This window comes from Lissotriton vulgaris, chromosome 9, assembly GCF_964263255.1.
Source record: "Lissotriton vulgaris chromosome 9, aLisVul1.2, whole genome shotgun sequence".
Lineage (NCBI taxonomy): Eukaryota > Metazoa > Chordata > Amphibia > Caudata > Salamandridae > Lissotriton > Lissotriton vulgaris.
The window spans coordinates 20,632,570-20,655,879 of record NC_141697.1 but is presented as its reverse complement, the minus strand read 5'-3'; the positions used below and the strand labels follow the sequence as shown (position 1 = coordinate 20,655,879).

General features: G+C 49.1%; 2 protein-coding genes across 3 annotated transcripts in view; one reads left to right on the top strand and one right to left on the bottom strand.

The window, feature by feature from the left end:
- Positions 1-1,817, bottom strand: part of PPP2R3C (protein phosphatase 2 regulatory subunit B''gamma) — a 237,723-nt gene extending 235,906 nt beyond the window's left edge. The window contains exon 1 of one of the 2 annotated variants that reach the window (XM_086936937.1): positions 1,631-1,817. In XM_086936937.1, the coding sequence (XP_086793063.1) occupies positions 1,631-1,772 (142 nt within the window). In that variant the 5' untranslated portion in view covers positions 1,773-1,817. The other variant, XM_086936938.1, reaches the window with a different exon arrangement.
- A 272-nt stretch (positions 1,818-2,089) lies between these two features.
- PRORP (protein only RNase P catalytic subunit) overlaps positions 2,090-23,310 on the top strand; it is an 815,834-nt gene continuing 794,613 nt past the window's right edge. The window contains exon 1 of the mRNA XM_086936936.1: positions 2,090-3,781. Coding sequence (XP_086793062.1) covers positions 2,778-3,781 — 1,004 coding nt within the window. The 5' untranslated portion in view covers positions 2,090-2,777. The remainder of the gene's footprint in view (positions 3,782-23,310) is intronic.

Below are 23,310 nucleotides of genomic sequence, written 5' to 3'. Positions count from 1 at the left end.
TAAGCAGGATGACATTTTAAGACTTACACATCTGGGTATGTCTTCCATGAAAAGACTTGCCAGAGCAAATTTTTAGTGGCCCAGGATGGATAGAATGGCAGATAGGGGTGGTGAGGGAATGTGGTGTGTTTATTAACAGTGACAAGATGCTAAAGCTATTCCCTGCCCCATTGAAACCTGTGACATGGACTAAACTTCCATGGCAAAAAGTGACATTTGATATTTCTGGTCCTTACAGGTGTTTATTACAGGATGCACGCTTTGCCTTGGTATTAATTGACTATCACTCTAAGTGGCTGGCAGTCAAATGTTCCACTGAAGCTATTTTGCAGGTTGTAAATGAAGTATTTGCCCATGAAGGGAGTCCTGATGTTTTGGTAACGGACAATGGGGTTCAACTGACGTCACGAGAGATGGAGGAGTTCCTTGGAAGATGTGGTATTAAACATGTGGCTACAGCTCTCTATGAACCTCAAGGAAACGGCTAGGTTGAGTCCTTTCTGTTTGTTTAAGGGAAGGGATGCCTGTGGTGGATAAGGAAGATAATGCCTGATACTGATTTTATGAATGTACAGAATACCTTGTTGAGAGCAAGAGAGAAAAGGCACAATATGAAAGAAGTGAACAACGCCAAGTAGAAGGTGAAAGAGTGTACCTTTTTGGTGGACGATTGGTTTTAAAAGTAAAAGGTACTTCAAAATTTGGTTGTGTGCTTAAAGTGGTAAAAGTTCATATGAACAGTGTGGTGACCCGGGATGGTAGAGTGTGGAATGTGAGGAGGGTGATCAAGTGCAGAGATGAGGTGACAATATGAGTGTTGCTGAGAACCGGCCTATAGTCAGAATGAACAGGTATTGTGGGTTTACTAGAAGTGGTTGTCAAGGTAATGATGTGATTAATGAAAGTTCGGGTAATTAGGTCAATTATCCCACTGAGACAGAGTCTGTGGCATCCAGAGTTAAAGTGGGTAGTAGAGTTGAAAGTCCTCCTGTGATATTGAGGAATTGTGTCTAATGTTTCGTTAGCTTTAGTTTATTAAGGGGAGGGGTGTCCCATTCTCTTTATAAATGTTGTGTCCCTTTTATTGCTGTTGCATCATGTTAAGCTCCACACTCAGAGACGGATGTAAGGTTGTAACAGGAGCTTTATTGAAGCTTGAGAGACTGCTGCTGGTGCCCCCTCTCCAGCATAGTTGGACTGACCCCAAAGAGAACACTACAGAGCCAGGGCAGATCAGGGAGCTGGGATACTTACATAATAGCATCCCCCTGACTTAGATATATTAACCAATGGCCTGCTATTGTTCGCCAGGAAGTTCTTTATTCATTGTAAAATTTGTCATATTTATTCTTACTTTTGCTTGTACAGTCTGTGCTTGCTGTGCTCGAGATTGTGTGCCTTTTGCCTGCGTTGCTTCGACTCTATGGCCTGCTATTTGTGTTTGTTCTATTCCTGCAACAGTTCTCTCATGTAACGCAACTGGTTCTAGTGTACAGTGCTCTGACACAATCGGGTAAAGTCCGCGCTTTATAAAAATGCATTAAATAAATAAATAAACAATATACACACAACACATTCATTGCATGCATGTTTTGATGCTGTCAGTCACCTGCAGCGTGTTCTTACTCACCGGGCCGCCCGGCACCCTCCAGCCGCCTCCGCAGGCTCTGCTTCCAGTCCATGCCGCCCCCAGCTCCAGGCAGGCCCCCTGACACCAAGGGCCCAGGCTCCGTTGCTAGGCACCCAGCCACTTCCGGTTCCATAACTGCCATGGACGGGGGACTCGCCCATTCCAAGATGGCGTCTCCTGCGCCCGCTGAAAGGAGAACTGGCAGAAAGATAGAAGAAGGACGAGGGGGCTGCAGCGTTTGTGGCCGCCATCTTGGAGCGGGATCTCACTGATCCCAAGGAGTCGAAGACTTCCAGTCAGCTTGAGCCGCAGAGCTCCTGGGAATTACTTTCCTTTATACTCCCCACCCGAAGCTACCTCTTTCTGAGAGTCGGTACACTGCAAGGTAGGGGTGGCCGTGAAGTCCATGCGCAGCTACTTCCGGCCGGACTGGAGTGGGGCGGAAGTCACGAACATTGCATCCGGTTGATGAAGTCTGTAGTTACTAGCGGATGTGGAGTGACCAGCTTGTCTCAGAGGGGCCCCTGGACTGAGGCTCTGGGCAGTCGCACGTGCTCAGTCTCGCACCTGCTATGGTCCATGCACAACCACAGTCTGTGCAGAGCACTTAGAGCCCCCCCGTAACCTTTGACCTCTGTCACATGTGCCCTGGCTCTGCCTATCACCCATCTTTGTCCTGTCTTTTCCATTCCCTGTAGCTTGTAGCCTTTTCCCCTATGGCCCACTTCCCTTACACTGTCTGTGACTTATTGTACTGCTTGTGACCTCTTAGTGGTCCACACTTACTGCTGTATCCCTGCCTTCCCTTCCACTGCATCCCTGCCTTCCCCAGAACCCCCACAGCGTGTCTGCACCTGACAGCCCTGCACTCTCAGTCTGGTCTCTGATTCATGACCAAACCCCTGCATCAATCTGACCACATGCCTCATGACCCATGCTCGACCTTCATCAATCTGTGACATCTTACCTGGCCCAATCCTTTCATGTGGCTTCTTTTTGACTTCTCACAAATGTACAGAACCAAGGACACATACATTTTTTGTCAACTATGATCTCTATGACGTGACTCATGGCTTATGTCCTATCAATGACCTTTGCACAACTGCATTTTAAAGGTGTGGACCTGTGCTCAGTGCATTAAGCTGCCATGGCTTGTGCACTACAACTCTGGTCTGAGACCCCCTCTCTGCTCCATGCCTTTTCCAGAGGCTTCTCACTCTATCCTGGAGGTCAGAGAAGGACTTTAGCTTGTCTTGGGCACTTGAATAGGTCACGATTTTCTAAGCTTCGGTGTGCCTCCTTTACATCTTCCAAGTTTCCATCAGGGAATGATGAGAGAAAAAGTAGTCTGGTGGATGGAACAGCAAAAAAGTTATCAAGATCTGGTAATTTGTCTACTCCAGCCTTCTCTGTCTTCTCAGCTGGAGCTGCCAAGAGAAGGGCTGAGCAGCAGCAAAGCAGAGGGGAGAAGATAAATGCCCGTGACCCGCGCCTCTCCAGGCTGGAGGGTGTTATAATGCCCACTAAGCCTTTACAGGTAGATGAGTGGAAGAAACTCAGTAACGAGTTCTACAAGCCAAGCATCTTCGAAGATAGGATGATGGACCTAATGATTGCATCCAATAGCAACATCAATGTGGCCAAATCCCTTCTGTGTTTCACCGCCAAGGAACGTGGCAGCATTGGGTACAAATTGCTCCTCAAGTATCTGACCCTTTGCGTCCATCAGAAGCAGACCAAGGAAATCTATGAAGTGTATGATCTCATTAAAGCCCGCTTCAAAGCATTGGAGACAGGTGCATACAGTCTTTTTATCAAAGGGTTTAGCCAAACGGACCGCTGGCGAGAAAGCCTCTTGCTTCTGGAGGTTCTAAAAAAAACCATGACACCGTCCAGGAGAAACTATGGAGACTGTATTCAGGGGGCCCTTCAACACCAAGAAGGCGACCTTGCAATGGCATTATACTCTGAAATGCTGAAGGCTAACCTAGAGCCCCATCATGACACTCTGCAGGGCCTTTTTGATGCTGGTCGGACTCTGGGCAATATACGCTTCAATAGCGAACTCTTCAAAGTGCTGGAGTTCCTTCAGGACCATCAGGTCTATCCTGGGGAATCTTTTATGCAGAGCATAAAGTCCTGGTTTGAGAGGTAATGCTTCCATTTTATGTGAATGTATTTGTTACTCGTATGAAGGCCTTAGTGGAATAAGGATCTCAAGAGTGCATTTTTCCAAAAAGAATCAATCAATCAATCATTGCATTTCTAAAGCGCGCTACATACCCGTGATGGTCTCAAGGCGCTGGGGGGGGGGGGGGCTGCTACTGATCGAAGAGCCAGGTCTTGAGAAGTCTTCTGAAGGCCAGCAGGTCCTGAGTCTGTCGTAGGCTGGTAATGAGAGTTTTCCAGGTCTTGGCAGCGAGGGAGAAGGATCTGCCGCCGGCGGTGGCTTTCCGGATACAAGGAACTGTGGCGAGGGCGAGGTTGGATGAGTGGAGGCTTCGGGTGGGGTTGTGGAAGCTGAGTTGGTTGTTGAGGTATGTAGGTCCGGTGTTGTGTAGTGCTTTGTGTGCGTGGATGAGGAGTTTAAAGGTGATCCTCTTGTTGACGGGGAACCAGTGCAGGCCTCTCAGGTGGGGTGTGATGTGGCTTCGTCGGGGGACGTCGAGGATCAGTCGTGCCGAGGCGTTCTGGGTTCGCTGTAGTCGTCTCAGGAGCTTGGTTGTTGTTCCTGAGTAGAGGGCGTTCCCGTAGTCGAGTCTGCTGGTGATGAGGGCCTGGGTGACGGTTTTGCTCGTGTCGGGGGGGATCCATTTGAAGATCCTGCGGAGCATTCTGAGGGTGTTGAAGCAGGACGCGGAGACGCCTTTGACTTGCCTGGACATGGAGAGGGTGGAGTCGAGGATGACCTCCTGGTTGCGTGCGTGGTCTGTGGGTTCCGGGGCTGTGCCTAGCGATGTGGGCCACCAAGAGTCGTCCCAGGCTGATGGGGTGGGTCCAAGAATGAGGACCTCCGTCTTGTCTGAATTCAGCATCAGTCTGCTGTCCTTCATCCAGTCGACTACGGCCTTCATTCCTCTGTGGAGGTTGGCTTTGGCGGTGTGGGGGTCTTCGGTGAGGGATATGATCAGCTGGGTGTCGTCGGCGTAGGAGATGATGTTGAGGTTATGTTGTCGTGCGACGTGGGCGAGCGGTGCCATGTAGATATTGAACAGCGTCGGGCTGAGAGAGGATCCCTGTGGGACGCCGCAGATGATCTCAGTGGTTTTTGAGCGGAAGGGTGGGAGGCGGACGCTCTGGGTTCTGCCGGAGAGGAAGGATGTGGTCCAGGCCAGGGCCTTCTCTTGAATTCCGGCGTCATGGAGGCATGCTGATAGGGTTCGGTGGCAGACTGTGTCAAAGGCTGCTGATAGGTCCAGGAGGATGAGGGCGGCTGTTTCTCCTTTGTCCATCAGGATCCTGATGTCGTCAGTGGCGGCGATTAGGGCGGTTAGGCGATTAGGGCGGTCTCGGTGCTGTGGTTGATGCGAAAATTGGATTGGGAAGGGTCCAGGATGTTGTTGTCTTCGAGGTAGCGGGTTAGCTGTTTGTTGACAATCTTCTCTGTCAATTTTGCCGGGAACGGGAGCAGGGAGATGGGCCGGAAGTTCTTGAGGTCCGCCTTGGGCTTCTTCAGAAGGGCGTTGATCTCGGCGTGCTTCCAGCTTTCCGGGAAGGTTGCTGTCTCGAAGGAACTGTTGATTGTTTTCCGGAGGTGGGGTGCGATGGTTGTGCTGGCTTTGTTGAAGACGTGGTGAGGGCAGGGGTCGGATGGGGATCTGGAGTGGATGGAGTTCATGGTTTTGATGGTGTCTTCGTCGCTGACATGGGACCAGGCGGCTGGTGCGGGCGGTGACCGCAGGGGTGGTGGACTCTTCTCCAGCTGCCGACAGGTGCGCTTGGAGGTCCGGAGGTCATCGGTAAACCAGGTGGCTTTCTTGTTGGTGTGGTTGGTTGTGGAGGTTTTGAGAGGGGCGAGGGTGTTGGCGCAGTCGTTGATACACTGTTTGAGGTTGGTCGCGACGGTGTCTGGGTCGGTGGGGTCGGCGGGTGGTCTCAGGGCGAGGGTGGTAGTCAGTTGGTCCTTGGTGACCTTGCCCGAGCAGCGGCGTGGTAGCTGTTGGGTGCGGTGGTGTGTGGTGGGTTTCCTGAAGGTGAAGTGGACGCATCTGTGGTTGGTCCAGTGGGGTTCGGTAATGTGGTTGAAGGAGACGAGGGGGCTTGTGGAGAAGATGGGGTCAAGCGTGTGTCCAGCGGTGTGGGTTTGTCGCCATGAGCTGTTTGAGTCCGAGGTTGCCGAGGTTGTCGATCAGGGCGGTGGAGTTGGCGTTGTTGTTGTTCTCAAGGTGGAAGTTCAGGTCCCCAAGGAGGATGTAGTCCGTGGAGACGAGGTCGGCGATGGTGTCTCAGAACTGTGGTCGTGGTCCGGGTGGTCTGTAGACGAGTGTTCCTCTGAGGGTGGTGTTGGGGTCGGTGTGGATCTGGAAGTGCATGTGCTCGGCGGTGGTGAGGGTGTCGTCGGTGTTGGTCTTACAAGGAAAATAAGCCTTTCCTTGTAAGATTAGGGTCATAAAAATACATGTCTTGGTGTAGCAGACCTCCACCCTTAATACTGGCATTCTTGTTTTTTGGTGGATTCCTTTTCTGAGTCCAACACTTGAATGATCTGAAAGCACTGTGGCTATGAAAATTGTGTATTTAAATATTTTTTTCTTTTAAAATGAAAAGGCTGGAAATAATATGCCTGGCGATAGTTTAACTTAACATGAGCTTTATCAGAGCTGTCAAGCAAATGCAACTTCATAGTCTTCCACCTTCGCTCCACTGAGCTTACAAGGTTTATTAAACTCTGCTTAATTGTGTTGGTCTATATTAATATTTTAAGGAGTCAGTTAGGATAACACTTTTTGGGTGTATCTCGCCAGTTTATAGAGAGGCATGTCACTTATGAATTAAGAGTGAGATAGGTATTAGCTTAAGCCCCTTCTAGTCAGTAAATGTTGTAATGATAAAATAGTCTGTTAGTAAAATAGAAATATTGATTGCTAATGAATAATTAAAAAAAGTCTCCCAATTAAGTTGAACTGTCAAAAATATTATGTCGAGTGTGGAGTCTCGTAGAAAGAGTTGTTGTCTTAAACTCTCACTTAGTATGAGTATCTTAAACATGGGGGTGGAGGGGGCGCAATTTATACAAAACCTAGCTAAAATCTAATAATAATGGTGCAAAGGGCAGTAACTCCTGAAAGTGCTTCGTTCATCTGCAGTCTGTTGCGAACAGGGTGCAAACAGATATATGGCCAATAATTGTTCCAGTTGGGTCTTCTTCACGACTCATGAACATCAGATCACAATTTATGGTGCCATCTGTTCATACTGGATAGTGAAAGGAGTTGTATTGTATTGCAGCATTTATAAAGTGCTTCATACCTCTGATAAAGTTTGTTAACCTGTCACTTTGACAGTGACAGGTTGACAGGTCTTTTAATGAGCATGGTTGATAGATTGTAGGTTTGTAGTGTGGCCTGTGAGGGGAACATTGGATGAAGTGAATGAGATTCAGGGACATGTTTGAGATGTGCCATGGTGAGCTTGCATCTGTGCTTAAGTCTGATCTGAGAAATGTGTGAGAATAAGCGAGGTCATGCAGGCTGGTACATAATATTTTACCCCTCCTCTCTTAGATGTAGTCTTTCCCAAGTGTCATATTACCTAGTCCCTCACTTAATTAGCTTGTCCTGTATTCTACTCATCATCAGCAGTTCCTGATGATCAGGATGACCGATACTCCACTTAGCAAGCTTGTCTCCTGTTCCTCTGGTCAAGTTTGCCATATATTCCTTTTGTTCTGCTGATCTTATATTTCTTTTAATGGTCAGTTTGTTTAATTCTTCTTTTGGTCAGTGTGCTCTCTGCACCAATTGCTCCTCTTGTTCCCTGCGTCTTTTGATCAATTTATCCTGTGCTCATTTTGATCATCTTGTTCCCCCGTTTACAGTAAGGCATATGGAAGCTTAAGATCACGAAGGGGTGCTTTAGCTGCCGCGAACGATTGTCTCTGCTGCTGCACCAGCCTGGTATAATCAGGGAAGATCAGGATTTTCTGGTTTTCGCACATGAGGGGTTCATTTGCCGGCGCCTGCCGCAGGATAGTGTCCCGGTCGTGATAATTCAATAGCTTGGCAATCACTGGCCTGGGGCGGGACCCGACTGGTGGCTTTTGTATGAGTGCTCTATGCGCCCGTTCAATCACAAAACAGCGTGAGAGGGAGTCTGGTGGGAGCCAGCTCTCTAGCCACTGGGTCAAGAAGTTCTCCATATTGCCCTTCTCGCAGCCCTCCGGGAACCCCACAAACCTCAGATTATTCCTCCGAGCCCGCCCTTCCGCATCCTCTGCCCGGAGAGCTAGGCCTTTCTGGATCCCCTCCATGCTGGCCACCTTTCGCTTCAGGGTCGCCACGTCGTCCTCCACTCCTGATATTCTGGTCTCGGCCTCCGTGATGCGAGCCACAGCATTTCGCAGGTCTTGGCGCAGCAGCGTGACATCCGCCCCCACTGCCCCTATCTTCGCGTCCAACATGTCCCTGGATTGGGTTATTGCCGCCATGAGTGCTGCATTGTCCGGTCCCGGGGCTTGGGGGCCCCCAGCGGCTCCAGCTGCCCCACTCGGCCCGTGTATTTATCAATGGGGCCCTGTTTCGGGGCCCATCCGCCACTCCCGCCCCTGGTCATGGCGGGCTGCGTCCGGGAGCCTCCGCCTATGGATTTGCCGTTAGCGCCCTGGGAGGTCTTCCCCTCTGGAGTCGGGGGGTTGCTAGTCTTCACCTGGACCGGCCTTGCGCGGCGATTTGCCGACGCCACCTCGACGACCAGAAGGACCGGCAGTGCCCCTCACTGCGTGTGGCGCCCGGACTTCCCGAAACTGCACCGCGGCCCGGCCTGGCCGCCGAATGGAAGGAAGGGGGGCCCCGCCCGCCCAAGCGCCCCCGGTCCGGCCGCAACGGCCGAAGGTAGGATCTCTGATGCAGGGGCAGTGTATCAACCGCCGCTGCGGGCTCGCTGCCCCGCTTGTCTCCCCACACCTGTCCACCGGGCCCGGGTCTCCTCTTCACCCTCTCTGAAGGCCCTCCGCTGTTCAAGACGAGGGCCAAAGGGGGGGCCGGCGCGCTCCAATGAGGCCCATCAGATGTCTTGCTGGCCGCAGGGCGGTGCCCCCACCTTCCTCACCCTCCGTGCGGCTCTGACACCCCTCCTCCGGTGCAATGGTCTCCTTGGGATAGACTCCCTGACTGCAGTGGCTCGTCAGAGAGGCCCGCCTGGGCCTGCGCCACGGTCCGACCCGACCGCCGAATGGAGGACGCCACCAACCCAGGCCAACCAGTGAGGTGCAGCTCAGCTGCTAACCCCCGCTGCACTGTGGGGGGGACACGGGGGCCCCAGGCCAATGTCCGTTGTAGTCTGCGGGCATGTACCAGACTCGAGATCCCTGCTGTGCCCCCTCTCGCAGACCTCGCCGCCAGGCTGCCTCCTCAGGGTCCTGGAGCCAGTATAGGATCCCTGCTCCACTGCTCGCTTCGCGTGTGCTGCCCACACACACCCCCCCCCACTCGCATTCCCCCGCGCTTTGGTGTAATCGCTCACCTCTGCGGTGCCGCGGGGGGACCGTACAGTCTTCGGGCCAGCGCCTTGTGAGACCTATGGGGGTACGCCAAACTCGAGGTCCCGGCTGCACCTTCTCTTATAGGCCTCACCGCCGGGCCTTCACCTCCGGATCGCTGCGCCAGGTCGGGGTCACTGCCCCGAGGTCCGCCTCTCGTCCTCCGGCTTCCGTCCCTGATCCGGTCTCGGTCGCGGTCTCCCAGGAGCCGATTTAAGCCCCACCTCCGGACAATGCAGCGCCGCTGGGACCGCGAAACTCCAGGTACCGGCTTAACTCTTCCCAGCAGGCCTCACTGCTCGGGGTCTCGCGGCGCCGTCTCCACTGCCTGGCAGCTGCCCCGCCCGCACCTGTGGGGTCCCGCCAGTATCAGACACCGGAGGCACACGTTTAGGGCACCTCTTCTGGTGATCATAATTAGCTTGGCCAGTGCTGCTCTCGATCTGATCTATGTTTTACAGGTCCTGCCTTTGAAAATTAGAATGTGTGTGAATGCTCTACCCGTCCATTAAACACATATCCTTTTAATGCCCTTAACTTAGGCTGTCCTCTTCCAGTGTTTGGTTTGTGGATTTCAGTGGTGTTTTCTTCTATGTTTTTCACACCTTTTTAAAACCCAGGCTTATCAGTGTTTATTCAGATGCCTAACACCCAAGGTAGACAAAAACTGTGTTTTTCCGGTATTTACAACATATATATATTTTTTAAAGTGATTGTTGTAAAGCACATATTTAGAAGCAGTGCAGGGTATGTAGTGTCTTCCTACTGGCAGTGTGTCCAGTGGACTTCTGTTAGATAGTTTTTAGCATAGAAAGTCTCTGTATTTCACTCATATATCATTACCCTCTCTCACATCTCATTACCTCTCACACTCACTGTGTCAGGACTCTGGCTGTTTTACAAGCCTATTCAGGGATTAAGAAAATAAGAGTGCTATATTCACGTGTTTCAATAAACAAATTCATGGAGGTCATTAACCTACTCCTTACTGAATTATATGATATTGTAGGAGTGGTCAACCTTGCCAGCATCATAGTTCATTTTGAAACCTTTAGAAGTGTGATTTATACCAGGTTTATTTCTAGCCCTGTATTCTAAGGCTCCTGATACTCTACAGCTCTCTTTCCCCTGAGGCGGAAGCCGGGGGCATTCTTCTCTTTCCCTCCTTGCTAAATCAGATTACGTGATTGTGCTGACATTATTTTTTAAACAAACTGTAAATATTTTACTGGGTGCAGTTTTAATTGTGCGGCAATCCGACCTTAGTAGGTGAGATTCACGTCGCCTCCAGGGTCTCCCTCTTGACATTGCTTACCGGCGCAGCCGAATTAAGGTGCTGACGCCGGTACGCATAGAACAGCCGCCGCCATACTACGGGAAGGCAGGGTAGCGGTCCAGCTCTTGGACGACTCCCGCCCTCCCACATTATTTAAGGACGAATTCCATGGCTGGCGAGCAGTCTACAGCTCTCTTTCCCCTGAGGCGGAAGCCGGGGGCATTCTTCTCTTTCCCTCCTTGCTAAATCAGATTACGTGATTGTGCTGACATTATTTTTTAAACAAACTGTAAATATTTTACTGGGTGCAGTTTTAATTGTGCTGCAATCCGACCTTAGTAGGTGAGATTCACGTCGCCTCCAGGGTCTCCCTCTTGACATTGCTTACCGGCGCAGCCGAATTGAGGTGCTGACGCCGGTACGCATAGAACAGCCGCCGCCATACTACGGGAAGGCAGGGTAGCGGTCCAGCTCTTGGACGACTCCCACCCTCCTCGCTATGAATATAAAGCGACAGTTCTCCCGTCCGCGCAGCGGGCGCGCCTAAGGCAAGCCCGTCTGCGCCTGGCCCGGGCCTAGGGCCAGTTCCCCTGCCCATTTTCCTACCATGGACTTAACTAGCCGAACCAGAGAGCAGCTTACACAACTCGGCTCTGACACCTGCTCGCCATTTGCTCGCTGTACGCCGAGTTCTTTGGAAGGTAGGAGTTATAATTGTTCTCATTGTGGTCTGACTATCCCCTCTGGTGGTAAACGCGCACTTGCATCTGCCACCTCATTTAATTGTACTCGCTCCCCTTTAAAACTGAGGGCAGGACTAATCAACTGCCGCTCGCTGCCACGCCATGCGAGTGAAATTTGGACTTTACTGGTCTCTCAGGGTTGGGATATATTGTTCCTCACAGAATCCTGGATAAAAGACACCTCTAATCCGGATATTCATCTGGCCACCCCCCCTGATTATCTCTTTATGGGTATTAACAGAGAAGGTAAAACGGGCGGAGGCCTTGCTATTATCCTGAAATCCCATTTGCGTCTGACTATAAAAAAACTTTCTAAATTGGGCTGATTGAAGCCATGTATTTCACCATTTCGGACTCAGCTGCGGTCTTTTTGACTGGTATCCTGGTGTATAATCCCCCTAGGGCTTCAGCCTCTTCATTAATGCAGCTTGTACATCTTATGGCGGATTTGTCTCTTAAACATCCTCACTTTATAGTCTTAGGAGACTTCAACCTGCATGCTGAAGACCCCTCTTGCTCTCAGGCGACCCAACTATTAGATACCATGCTAAGCTTGGGTATGCCTCAACTATCCCAGGGCCCGACGCATATTGCGGGCCACACCTTAGATCTAATCTTCTCAAACCTCCCTGGTACCATAGTCCATACTTTCCTCCCCCTTACCTGGTCTGACCATTATCTTCTCCCGTTTGATCTCATATTCCCGGTGGCATCGAATCCAGTGGAATTTGGTAGGGATTATAGGAGAAAATGGCATCTAGTTAATTGTACGGCTTTAAAGCCCACTTTTGTGTGTCCCGTGGACCCACTTACCGATGACATTGATGCAAGTGTTACTCTATTTAATTCAGCTCTGTTATCGGCTATTGAAGTTACTGCCCCTTTGCAGTCTATCTCCTCGGCTAGATCCCGCCCTTCTGCGTCATGGTTCTCTCCTGCTTTGGGAGAGGAAAAAAGCTGTTGTAAAAAATTGGAGCGCAGCTGGCGACTCTGCTATAATCCCGAAGCAAAAAGCACTTATGAAGATGCTTTAAAGAATTTTATTAAACTAAAAAAGTCTACGATGAGAGAATTTTTTGCCTTACAAATCAAAAATGCAGAAAACTCGGCTAAAACTCTTTTTAACATTGTAAAAGACTTTGTTAAACCTCCTGCTATGACTCCTCAGAACCCTTCTAATCAGATTTTATGTAATGGCTTGTCCGACTATTTTCAAGATAAAATTGAGAAAATTACGTCCTCTTTTGTCCCCCCATCTGAACTACCCCCTTTCAGTGTTGAGAACAAGGATTCTATCGCACCATCACTGATGGCTTTTAGGGATCTCACCACTGAGATGGCACTTAAATTACTTATTCAGTGTAAATCTGGTTCTCCTTTGGATATAGTCCCGCCCAAGGTGATGAGCAGCTTAGCGCCCCTTCTGATTGAGCCCCTCATTTCTATCTGGAATTCCTCACTACATCTGGGCCAATTCCCTACGGCCTGGAAGGAGGCCATGCTGGTCCCCATCCTGAAGAAGGCGGATGCAGACCCGTCACAATTTTGTAATTATCGCCCAATTTCCCTCCTTCCTAAACCAGCGAAGGTTTTGGAAAAGGCTGTCCAATTGCAACTCGCAGACTACTTAGAGACTAATTCTTTACTACATGATTCCCAGTCGGGTTTCAGAACGGGTTTCAGTACTGAGACAGCGCTCCTGGAGGTCTCTGAGACCATTCGAGAGTGTGTGGATGGGGGCGAGGAGGCCATGTTGGTCCTCCTCGACCTATCCGCCGCATTCGATACGGTGTGCCATAAAATACTACTGGATCGCCTGCAGCAGATCGGACTGGGGGGTTCTGCTCTGTCATGGATCAGCTCCTTTCTTAAAGGAAGAACGCAGAGGGTACTTCTTAAACCATTCCAATCCGAGAATAAGCCCCTTCTCTGTGGAGTCCCACAGGGCTCTGCGCTGAGTCCATTGTTTTTTAATGTTTATCTAGCCCCGCTGGCGAAGGTGGTTGAGTCATGGGGGGTCAGAGTGATCTCATATGCTGATGATACACAGCTAATGTTTTCTTTCAGAGATCACTCTGACTCCAGTTTCCCCAACTTTCGACACTGTCTTGGCGAAATCTGCTCTTGGATGACTGCTAACCACTTGAGACTCAATACTCGTAAGACGGAGGTCCTTTTTTTTAATCAGAAAAACCCAATACCGTCTAAACTGTGGTGGCCTACGGTGCTCAATCCCCCTCCGATTCCTGTTCAAACTGTTCGCAATCTGGGCTTTCAGTTTGACGATGCCCTATCGTGTAAAACCCAAATAAACAAGGTCACTGCAGCCTGCTTTTGGAAATTACGTGTGATGAAAAGGATCTTTCCATTCCTGCCCATTGATGCCCGCAGAACAGTCACTCATGTCCTAGTAACATCCCATCTGGATTATGGCAACAGCCTTTATGCTGGGGCCCCCTTGTATCAAATCGAACGACTTCAGATCGTCCAGAATGCGGATGCAAGGTTCATTAGCAATATCCCTCACCGTCAGTCGGTTGCATCCTACCGCAAAGAGCTACATTGGCTCCCCATCTCCAGTCGCATCCAGTTCAAGATGCTGACTCTAGACTTCCGGGCCCTCAACGGGTCAGGACCGAGCTACTTACGAAGGAGACTTGTGATCTCCCAATCTGTTAGATCTTTACGGTCTAACAACCTACGTCGTCTCATTGTGCCTCGGTTTCGCCGCTCCAGAATGGGAGGAAGAGGTTTCACAGTGACGTAAATAATTAATTTACTCTCTTAATTTCTATGCAGGTAAGTACTTAATCAATAATAACTCAGATCGGATGAAAAAAGACAGAGTCCGTGGTGTTAGAGTTTCTAAGGGTTTTATTCCTCATAAAGGAATGGTCGTGACCAGGATATCGGATTCTGAACACCACAGGGGTGTCAGAAGGGATAGATGAGCGCGCTCGCATTTTATTGATAATACATAGCTTATATACTTAATTCACATCATAAGCAACAGTCCAAGAGGCGTAACAGCTGAGAGAAGACAAGATAACAGTATACACGTGGTACTAGTACGTAATCAAGAGGCGTGAACTAGGCGTGAACTGGAGGTGTGTACTAGAAACGTCACTGATAGGTGACGCAAGTGGGTGGCACCAAGGGGTGGTGCTAACAGAATTGTTGCAATGTCAGCAAAAATCGGAAGCTTGGATGCGCGCGCAGCTGCATGACGTGTAATTGGAGGGGTGCAGGGGACTTGACATTTACACTGACGGAAAGAGACAGAAGTCTGGCATGTCAGATCAACTTGTACTTCTATCATATCTGATATCTGATGTTTAGGAACCATATTATCTGGGCGGAAAGGTCTCTAGGGCAGAAGCTATTCTATGCTAACTGTGGATGCGTGTATAAGCGCCTAAGTGTCTGCATGAGAAGCGTGGGGGGCACGGGGCCTTCCATGGAAACATGGTAACAGAAGCTATGAATTACTTGCGTTGAGACAGGTCGGCCCTTTGGCTCTGCAGCATGGGGAGGATGTTTACTGAAGCTAGTAGGCAGGAATGCATTCTCGAGGAGCGGAACAGATAACTCGAAGGTTATAGTCAGTCTTGGCAGAAAGCAGGCTGAACTGAGCGCGAGGGGCCGCGCTGGAAGTAAGTCAGAGTTCACGGGTACAGAGGTAGCCTGGGCAGAGGCTGTCAGAGTCGAAAGCCAGAAAAGAGGCTCGATGGCAGAAATTCAGGGCCTACTCTGCCAGAGCAGGAAAATATGTAAAGTACACTACAAAAAGACGGTGGCATAGCATACTTAGGAACGGACTATATAATCCATTCAGGGTGGATCTGAAAGAGGACAAGTTAACGTTGGACGCAAATGTATTTGCGTCTTCATAGCTGGCACAGGAGGGAAGTTACATGCACTTTAAGCTGGCACATGGAGTCGGTGGGGTACGCGCTAGGGAACATAACATGACCAAAAATTTATATTTCCTCATTCCCTCCTTGTTCCCTACGGACCCTTCATGAAATATCGATCCTCATGAATCGATCAGTTTGTTCTTGCAACATCATTTGTTCTTCTTTCTTTCGTTTACGTTTTGCGAGAAAACTGGAATGTTCAATACAAGAGGTGGCACACAGTCCACAAATCGCTGGCCCACACTGCAGGCACAGGCAGCAACTGAATACTAGGACTAGGCCAATGCCTAGGAAGGATAGGATCTTCCATCCCCAAGCTGTTAACGTTGTCCAGAACCAACCGGACCAAGTCCAGGTGCCTGGATTCTGATGTATCTGATTTGCAATTTTATGGAGACGTGTAATAGCTTGATATACGGATGGTGCGTTTTGTGGTATGAAAACACAGCAACTTGACCCGATGACCTTACAAGCTCCGCCTCTATCTGCCAAGATGACGTCAATAACAAGACGGTTCTGAAGGACAACAACCCGCATGGCGGACTGCTCTTCTGTTAAGTTACCTAAGGCGGAGGCAGTTTCATTCACTACTGCTTCAAGCGTTCTAGTTAATCTGCGTATTAATTTACTATTCTGAACAGGTCCTAAAAAGAAAAAGAATCCTTTATTAAAGTCGGTGTACTGTTCCCATGCCGTTTCTGTGTAGTCGACAAGTGGGATATCTCTTCTGGGTCTATTCTTCACTAGATTGGTATTTCTATGGTAATCAGGGGGAGCTAGGAAAACAGGTGGCAGAAGGAATGCAATGTAACAGGTACCATCCCAATCTGGAGGTAAGCGTATGTATGCGGTATGACCACAAACAAAGTAAGAATGACTAATAGCTTTAAAGGACGATTTTCCATGATCACTGAATTCGACCACAGTAGGGCATTTACTATGACCTAAGTGTACTGAACCTTTCTTCTTGATACACAATTCACCAGTAACTGGCAATACTGACATAATGGGTAGAACTGGCGTGTCTTCGGATTCAACCGTAAGAATCATAAGGCTAATTGTATAATTACCTAATCCATATACTTCATTTTCTAGATCAGTTCCTGTTCTAGTGGGGAGTCCCTCCTTATCAGGGAAACAGACGTCGAGCAGGACTAAGTTCAGGTTTCCCCAAACCCAGCCCCCATCGAAAACAGCAATATCAGGATCTAAGGAATTAATTATTTTAAACCATGCTCCGCAAGAGCCATTGTGAGTGAACGGGTACGGAAAGAGGGGCAGAGCTCCCTTGTAGTTCTGGTAGGGAGGGAGTCGGCCACATATCCAGCAGTTTGTAGCATTGTTAGTTTGATGAGAATGGTGTAGCATACTAATGAATGTGTTGTTGCGCAGCGCAAGTCTGTAGGAAAGCTCGTGTGGAGGTAACTCACTAAAAGTGTGTTCAGCAGATACATTATAGACAGATTGTTCACGCTTGAAAATAGGGTAGTAGATAGGTAAAACGATGCTAACAACAATAATTAAAATACTCAGAATAAACATGATTAATAGTGTCACTATACAGTGACTACGAAGTGATTTACAGTATGTACGTTTCTTGGCTTCTCTCTCTCTCTCTCTATCTCGATCTAGGGGATACATGTCAGAAACTATTTAACCGATTCACCTAGGGGAGGACTTAAACAATTAAACTGTCTGACTTGCTAGATCGGAGTTTCATGCGATACTCTTCTTGAGGAGTTTTTTCTCGTTCAGATTCTGTAAAGTCTTTTGGCTCGACACAGTCTTTGGTGGGGGTGGACGAGTCTCGATCAGGTTTCAGTCCCAAAAATTTTTTCACATGGCTCGTGTGAACCCACCCCTTTCTTCCTTCGATTTTCACGGCCGTCCTCGTGGTGAGAAGAACGGTCTTCGGGGACTTCCAGCGGGGCTCCAACGGACTCTTTCTATCAAAATTGCGCACTAGTACAATGTCCCCAGGACGGACGTCGTGTGGCTTTACATCAGTGTTGTCAGGGAAGGCTGCAGCAACCTGTGAACGACATGATTGGAGTGCAGACATCAAGGAGGCAAGGTAATCTGTCAACATATTACAATCAACATCAGTAATCTTTTTCGGAATGGGCGTCCCCCACATATTCGGTGGTCTGCCAAAGACCACCTCGTACGGAGATAGCCCTGATCTCGAATGGGCGACCATTCTCATGTAGAATAGTGCCACTGGCAGGGCGACTATCCAGTCGACCCCTTTCTCCTGACATATTTTGGCAAGGCGAATCTTTAGTGTCTGGTTATGTCTTTCTACAAGGCCTGCGGCTTCGGGATGTCGGACACAATGGAACTTCCACTGGTATCCCAGTAATAAAGAAACTTCTTTCATTAATGCAGATGAGAATGGCTGACCGTTATCTGAGTACACGACACGAGGCAAGCCGTATCGTGGGAAGAATTCACGAACCAGCTGCTTGGCAGTGGTCGGAGCAGTGTAATCTGGGACTGGGTATGCTTCGGTCCAGCGGGACAGAGCACAGACAACTACGAGAACATATTTAAATCCTCGACAACGGTCCATCTGGATATAATCCATCTGGAGGACTTCAAAAGGGTGATCGGGAGGATGAAATCCACCTTGCTCTACAGGGACACTTTTACCTGGATTGAACTGACAACAGATCATGCAAGTACGCACTTTCTGTTTTGCTGCTGCTCGTAAGTGTTTATTGTTCCAGAGATTTTGTAAACTGTCTAACATCGCTTTCTCTCCTAGGTGTGCTGGGCTATGTGCTGTATTTATCATGACTTGAACCATAGAGTCAGGGAGAAACCATGTAGATTTTCCCTTCGTCACCCAACCTTGATCTGTTTGGATCCCTCCTTGTTCAATCCATTTCTTTATTTCTTCTGGAGTAGCATGTGTCTGAATGTCGATAACATCTAGTGTGGGATCCCTGACTGTCATACAATTTGTCGGTTCTGTTGTCTATGTCGTATCAGTTGTCTGAGTGTGAGTCAATGCTGTATGTTTTGCTGTCTGATCTGCCAGGTCGTTACCCTGGGAAACAGAATCTGTGACTTTAGTATGTGCTTTACACTTCATGACGGATATGGCTGAAGGCAGATGTATTGCTTCTAACAGTGCTTGAATGAGGGGACCATGTTGGATCTTGGCACCATGAGAGGTCAGGAAACCTCGTTCTTGCCATAGCATGCCGAAGTCGTGTACAACTCCGAACGCATAACGGGAATCAGTGTATATGTTGACATTTCTGTTCTTGGCTAGAATACAGGCTCGGGTCAGAGCGATGAGCTCGGCCGCTTGAGCAGACAGTGTGTCAATACGGTGTGTGTCTTTAACTTCAGTTTCAGTGGTCACGGCATATGCGGCCACTAATTCTCCTGTACTTGTTCTCATACATGAACCATCCACATAAAGTGTCAGGTCTGGATTTGTCAATGGAACATCTGTTAAATCTCGTCGGGGCTTTGTTACTGCATTAATGATCTCTATGCAATCATGCGGAGCTGGATCTGTCATAACTGTAGGTAACAGTGTTGCTGGGTTCAGGATACTGCAACGTCTGATTTCTATGTGTGGCTGGAATAGTGTCAATTCGTAACCTGTCAGTCGTGCTATAGTCAAGTGTTGAGTCTGGGTTCTGTTTAAAAGAACCTCTACAGAATGTGGAACTTGTACTGTTAACTGATGGCCTAAAACAATTGAATCGCTCTGTCTTATTGCTAACGCTGTTGCTGCTACTGACTTTAAGCACGCAGGGAGTGCCTGGGCTACTGAATCCAATGTACTTGAAAAATAAGCACAAGGCTTATGTGAACCTGCCTGGTCTTGAGTGAGGACAGACAATGCTGTACCGTCACGTTCTGTAACAAAAAGTGTAAACGGTTTGCTGTAACATGGTGTCGCTAAAACTGGTGCTTGGCATAATGCTTTCTTTAATTCCTCAAAGGCTTGTGTATGTTCCTGAGTCCAAGGGAGGGCAATCGAAGTTGCAGCCTCCTGCGTCGTTAACTGGATGAGTGGTTTAGCTAGAAATGCATATTGAGGAATCCATTGTCTGCAGTACGAGGTGAGGCCTATAAAGGCCCGCACTTCCTTTTGTGTCTGTGGTCGTGGCATATTTACAATTAACTGAATGCGATCGGGAGTGAGCTGTCTCCCCACTTTGGACCGCAAGTGACCTAAGTATACAACTTGCTGAACACAGAATTGTAGCTTCGAAGGAGACACCTTGTGTCCCTTGTCTGCCAAAAAATGTAAAACTGTCAATGATGCTTGTTCACATTCAGGCTCACTTCGTGCGGTGATCAGTAGATCATCGACGTATTGCAGTAAAGCGGTGTTAACTGGCATTTGAATACAATCTAGTTGTCTTTTCAGTGCTTGACTATAGATGCTGGGGCTTTCTGTGAATCCTTGAGGTGCGCGGGAAAATTTGAAACTTCGTCCATTTAAACTGAATCCGAAGAGATATTGGCTCTCCGGATCAATAGGTACACTGAAGAAAGCGTTCTTGAGATCAATTACAGTAAAGAACGTTGCTTCTGAATCAATAGCAGTCAATAGGGAAGAGATATCGGGGACCACAGGGTACTGTGGTACAATACATTTATTCAGTTCTCGAAGATCAATCACCAGCCGATATACTGGCGGCGCATTGGGGTCTGTACGTTTAAGAATTGGAATGATCGGTGAATTACAGATATTGGAGTCGGTCTCTACGACCACTCCCTGGGCTATAAGCTCTTCAATGATTTTCAGTAAAGCCACTACAGCATCGGGTGGTAACTTGTATTGTCTGATTCTGGGTAGAACAACTCCTGTCTTGAGTGTAACACGGTATGGAGTGATATGCATACAACCTACGTCAGCTGGGCCTTTTGCCCAGAGGTGATCTGGTACATTTTTCAATCTGACATCAAATTCTCGTAAAACATAATGACCCTTGAAATCCCGTAGAAAGAGTCTAACTCCCTCCGGGGAACAGCATATTATAGCTCCTAGAGCTTTCAGAGTTTTTATTCTTAACAAATTTTCTGGGCATGATTTCGTAAGTAACAAATCTGTAACTCGTGATAATGGACCCACAGCCAAGGGTACTGGTTCCGATACTTCATTTACAATAGGCTGTCCTGAAAAACCAAGGGAAACATTCTGTGAGCCTGAGAGGGGTGCCCCTGGGACTTCATTATGACTAATTGTGGTGCGGCTTGCCCCTGTGTCAATTAAAAACTTTCTGTCTTTTCCCAATACGCGACTGTGTACATAAGGACCTTCTTGATCTACAGGAATTTCAATAAGAGACAAACCACCTTCCCTCTCTAGGCTGTTTCATGTATATCGGGGGTAATCTGGATATGCAGATTGGGCATACTGGTACATCTGTTGTGAGACTTGTTGAGTTGCGGCAATGGGCTGTGGCTGTGGTACTGCTACTGTCTGCGCTGTGTGGGATGGAGCATGCATAGGCTGTGTATTCTGCATTGGCTGTACATTTTGTGAGGTCTGTTGCTGGACCTGGTCTTGTCTAGGCGGATGCGGTCTTTCTTTAGTTTTACCTGTTGAAATGTTATGTTTCAGGACTGGGCATTCATGTACGTAATGACCTGGCTGTTTACAGTAATTACATGTCCCCTTAACGGGAGCTGTAGTATGACTTGTCTGGGTCCCACCTTTTCTCTGACCGTCGGCTGGGACCGTCTGAGCTACTAACATTTTCATCTTAGTGTCTTTCATACGCTTCTGTTCCTGATCTTGTTCTTCTCTAATTCTGTTCTGATGATATTGTAACATTTGTAACATCTGGGATGGCGTATTTGCCTGCCAAGTACTTTCAACTTTGTACACTCTATTTTTAGGTCGGAGGCCTAAAAGGCTGCGCTTGCGCAGACTTAGGCTGGAGATTTAATGACTCTTAGTGCGCTGTAGGTCCCACCTCCCTGCCCTCTCTCTCCTTCATTGGCTGGCTTCCTAAACGGAGGCCAGCCATTGGAGGAGAGATCAGTCACTCCGGTGTAGCCCCGTCCTTTTCAGATTTGGGGGCGTAATTTTTGATGTTCTTTAGACAGTGACGTTGTCCGTCACTCAGAACATCAAAACCACGCCCCCAATTCCGAAAAATTTCAGAAGCGCCGGCCGCCATTAAGCTGTTGTTGTAGATGCGGTAGGTCGCATGCTCCCGCTGTCCATCTCCACAGAACTATATTAAACTAACACTTGCAGATCTACGGAGCCCTCTGGAGTAACCCCTTTAAGAACATCTCTCTCTTGCGTGCATATGCACATTTCCACCGCTTGACCCTTCTACCTCACAGCACTCCCCTCGGCCAGCAGCACACGCGGCACCTCTTCCCCGGCACAAATCGTTGCGGCCGCCGTTTTGTTTTTGCCGTTTTATTCTTGTCTTGGCCTGCGGCATCATCCTCCCTGTGTGCGCGCGCTCTCCTGTCCTACCACAGCCTCTTTCCCGCAATACTTCACGTCCAGAAGTAAACCGAGCCGGGCAGCGGCAGGCCCCGCTGGCCCCAGGCGAGGAGGAAACAAGCTGACGGCGCAGCTCGAGCTCCGTGAATTCAGAGTGAAACCAGCTGCGCCCCCTCAAATTAATTGTCGGCTTCTTTTAAAAGGCGCCCGATGGGTCTAATTAACGTGGCCGTGTCACGGCGGTGAGGAAGGGAGGGGGGGACGGGGATGAAACAGGCCTGCCGTGTGAGGCCGACACTCCTCTCAGACACGCAGGGGTCCCCGAGCTCAAGAGGCGCCTGGAAGCACACAGAGTGCATAAGGCGCGTTGCAGTCATGACATCGAAAGGTGTGTTTTTGTGTGCAATGTTTCCACAGACACTGATGAGCATTTCACGCGCTCCTTTCCTCCACTGGTCCCCTGAGGTGACAAACAGGACTTGTAGGAAAGACTTAACCCCTCAATGCGTTAATCAGACTCTTGGCCTGCGGCATCATCCTCCCTGTGTGCGTGCGCTCTCCTGTCCTACCACAGCCTCTTTCCCGCAATACTTCACGTCCAGAAGTAAACCGAGCCGGGCAGCGGCAGGCCCCGCTGGCCCCAGGCGAGGAGGAAACAAGCTGACGGCGCAGCTCGAGCTCCGTGAATTCAGAGTGAAACCAGCTGCGCCCCCTCAAATTAATTGTCGGCTTCTTTTAAAAGGCGCCCGATGGGTCTAATTAACGTGGCCGTGTCACGGCGGTGAGGAAGGGAGGGGGGGGGGGGACGGGGATGAAACAGGCCTGCCGTGTGAGGCCGACACTTCTCTCAGACACGCAGGGGTCCCCGAGCTCAAGAGGCGCATGGAAGCACACAGAGTGCATAAGGCGCGTTGCAGTCATGACATTGAAAGGTGTGTTTTTGTGTGCAATGTTTCCACAGACACTGATGAGCATTTCACGCATTCCAGAAGTAAACCGAGCCGGGCAGCACGCAGGCCCCGCTGGCCCCAGGCGAGGAGGAAACAAGCTGATGGCGCAGCTCGAGCTCCGTGAATTCAGAGTGAAACCAGCTGCGCCCCCTCCTCCACTGGTCCCCTGAGGTGACAAACAGGACTTCTGTCTAGTCCCGACGTCTAATTGAAGCGCTTGTCTGAGTTTTCCCATGCTCTCGGCAGGATGCTACTTTTGAGTTGTGTTGGGAATAACTCGCTGCCGTTAGAAGTCACCGATAACCTTCCCACACCAGTCTCCCAAATGAACTTCCCCGAGCGGGCCATAAAAGAGCTGTGAGTTTTCATGAGCTCATGATTGAGAATTGGCTTATCTCCCTGGAGATCCATCTTCTGCTCACTATTCATAGTCCTTGCATCCGGTTACTTAGCAGGCTCCCAAGGGCCGGGCACTAAGGATGCTGTGTTCTATTTGCTTCATTTTTCTCGAGGTTTTTTTCTTTTGTGCCGTGTACACACACTGCAGTTGGTTTTTAATACTGGAAAGGTTTCATTGTTCTGGCTTGCTATGTGGCACGGTGGCCACATTTCTACTGAATAGGTATAATGGTGGTTTTAGGAAAGGCTTTGGAGTTACT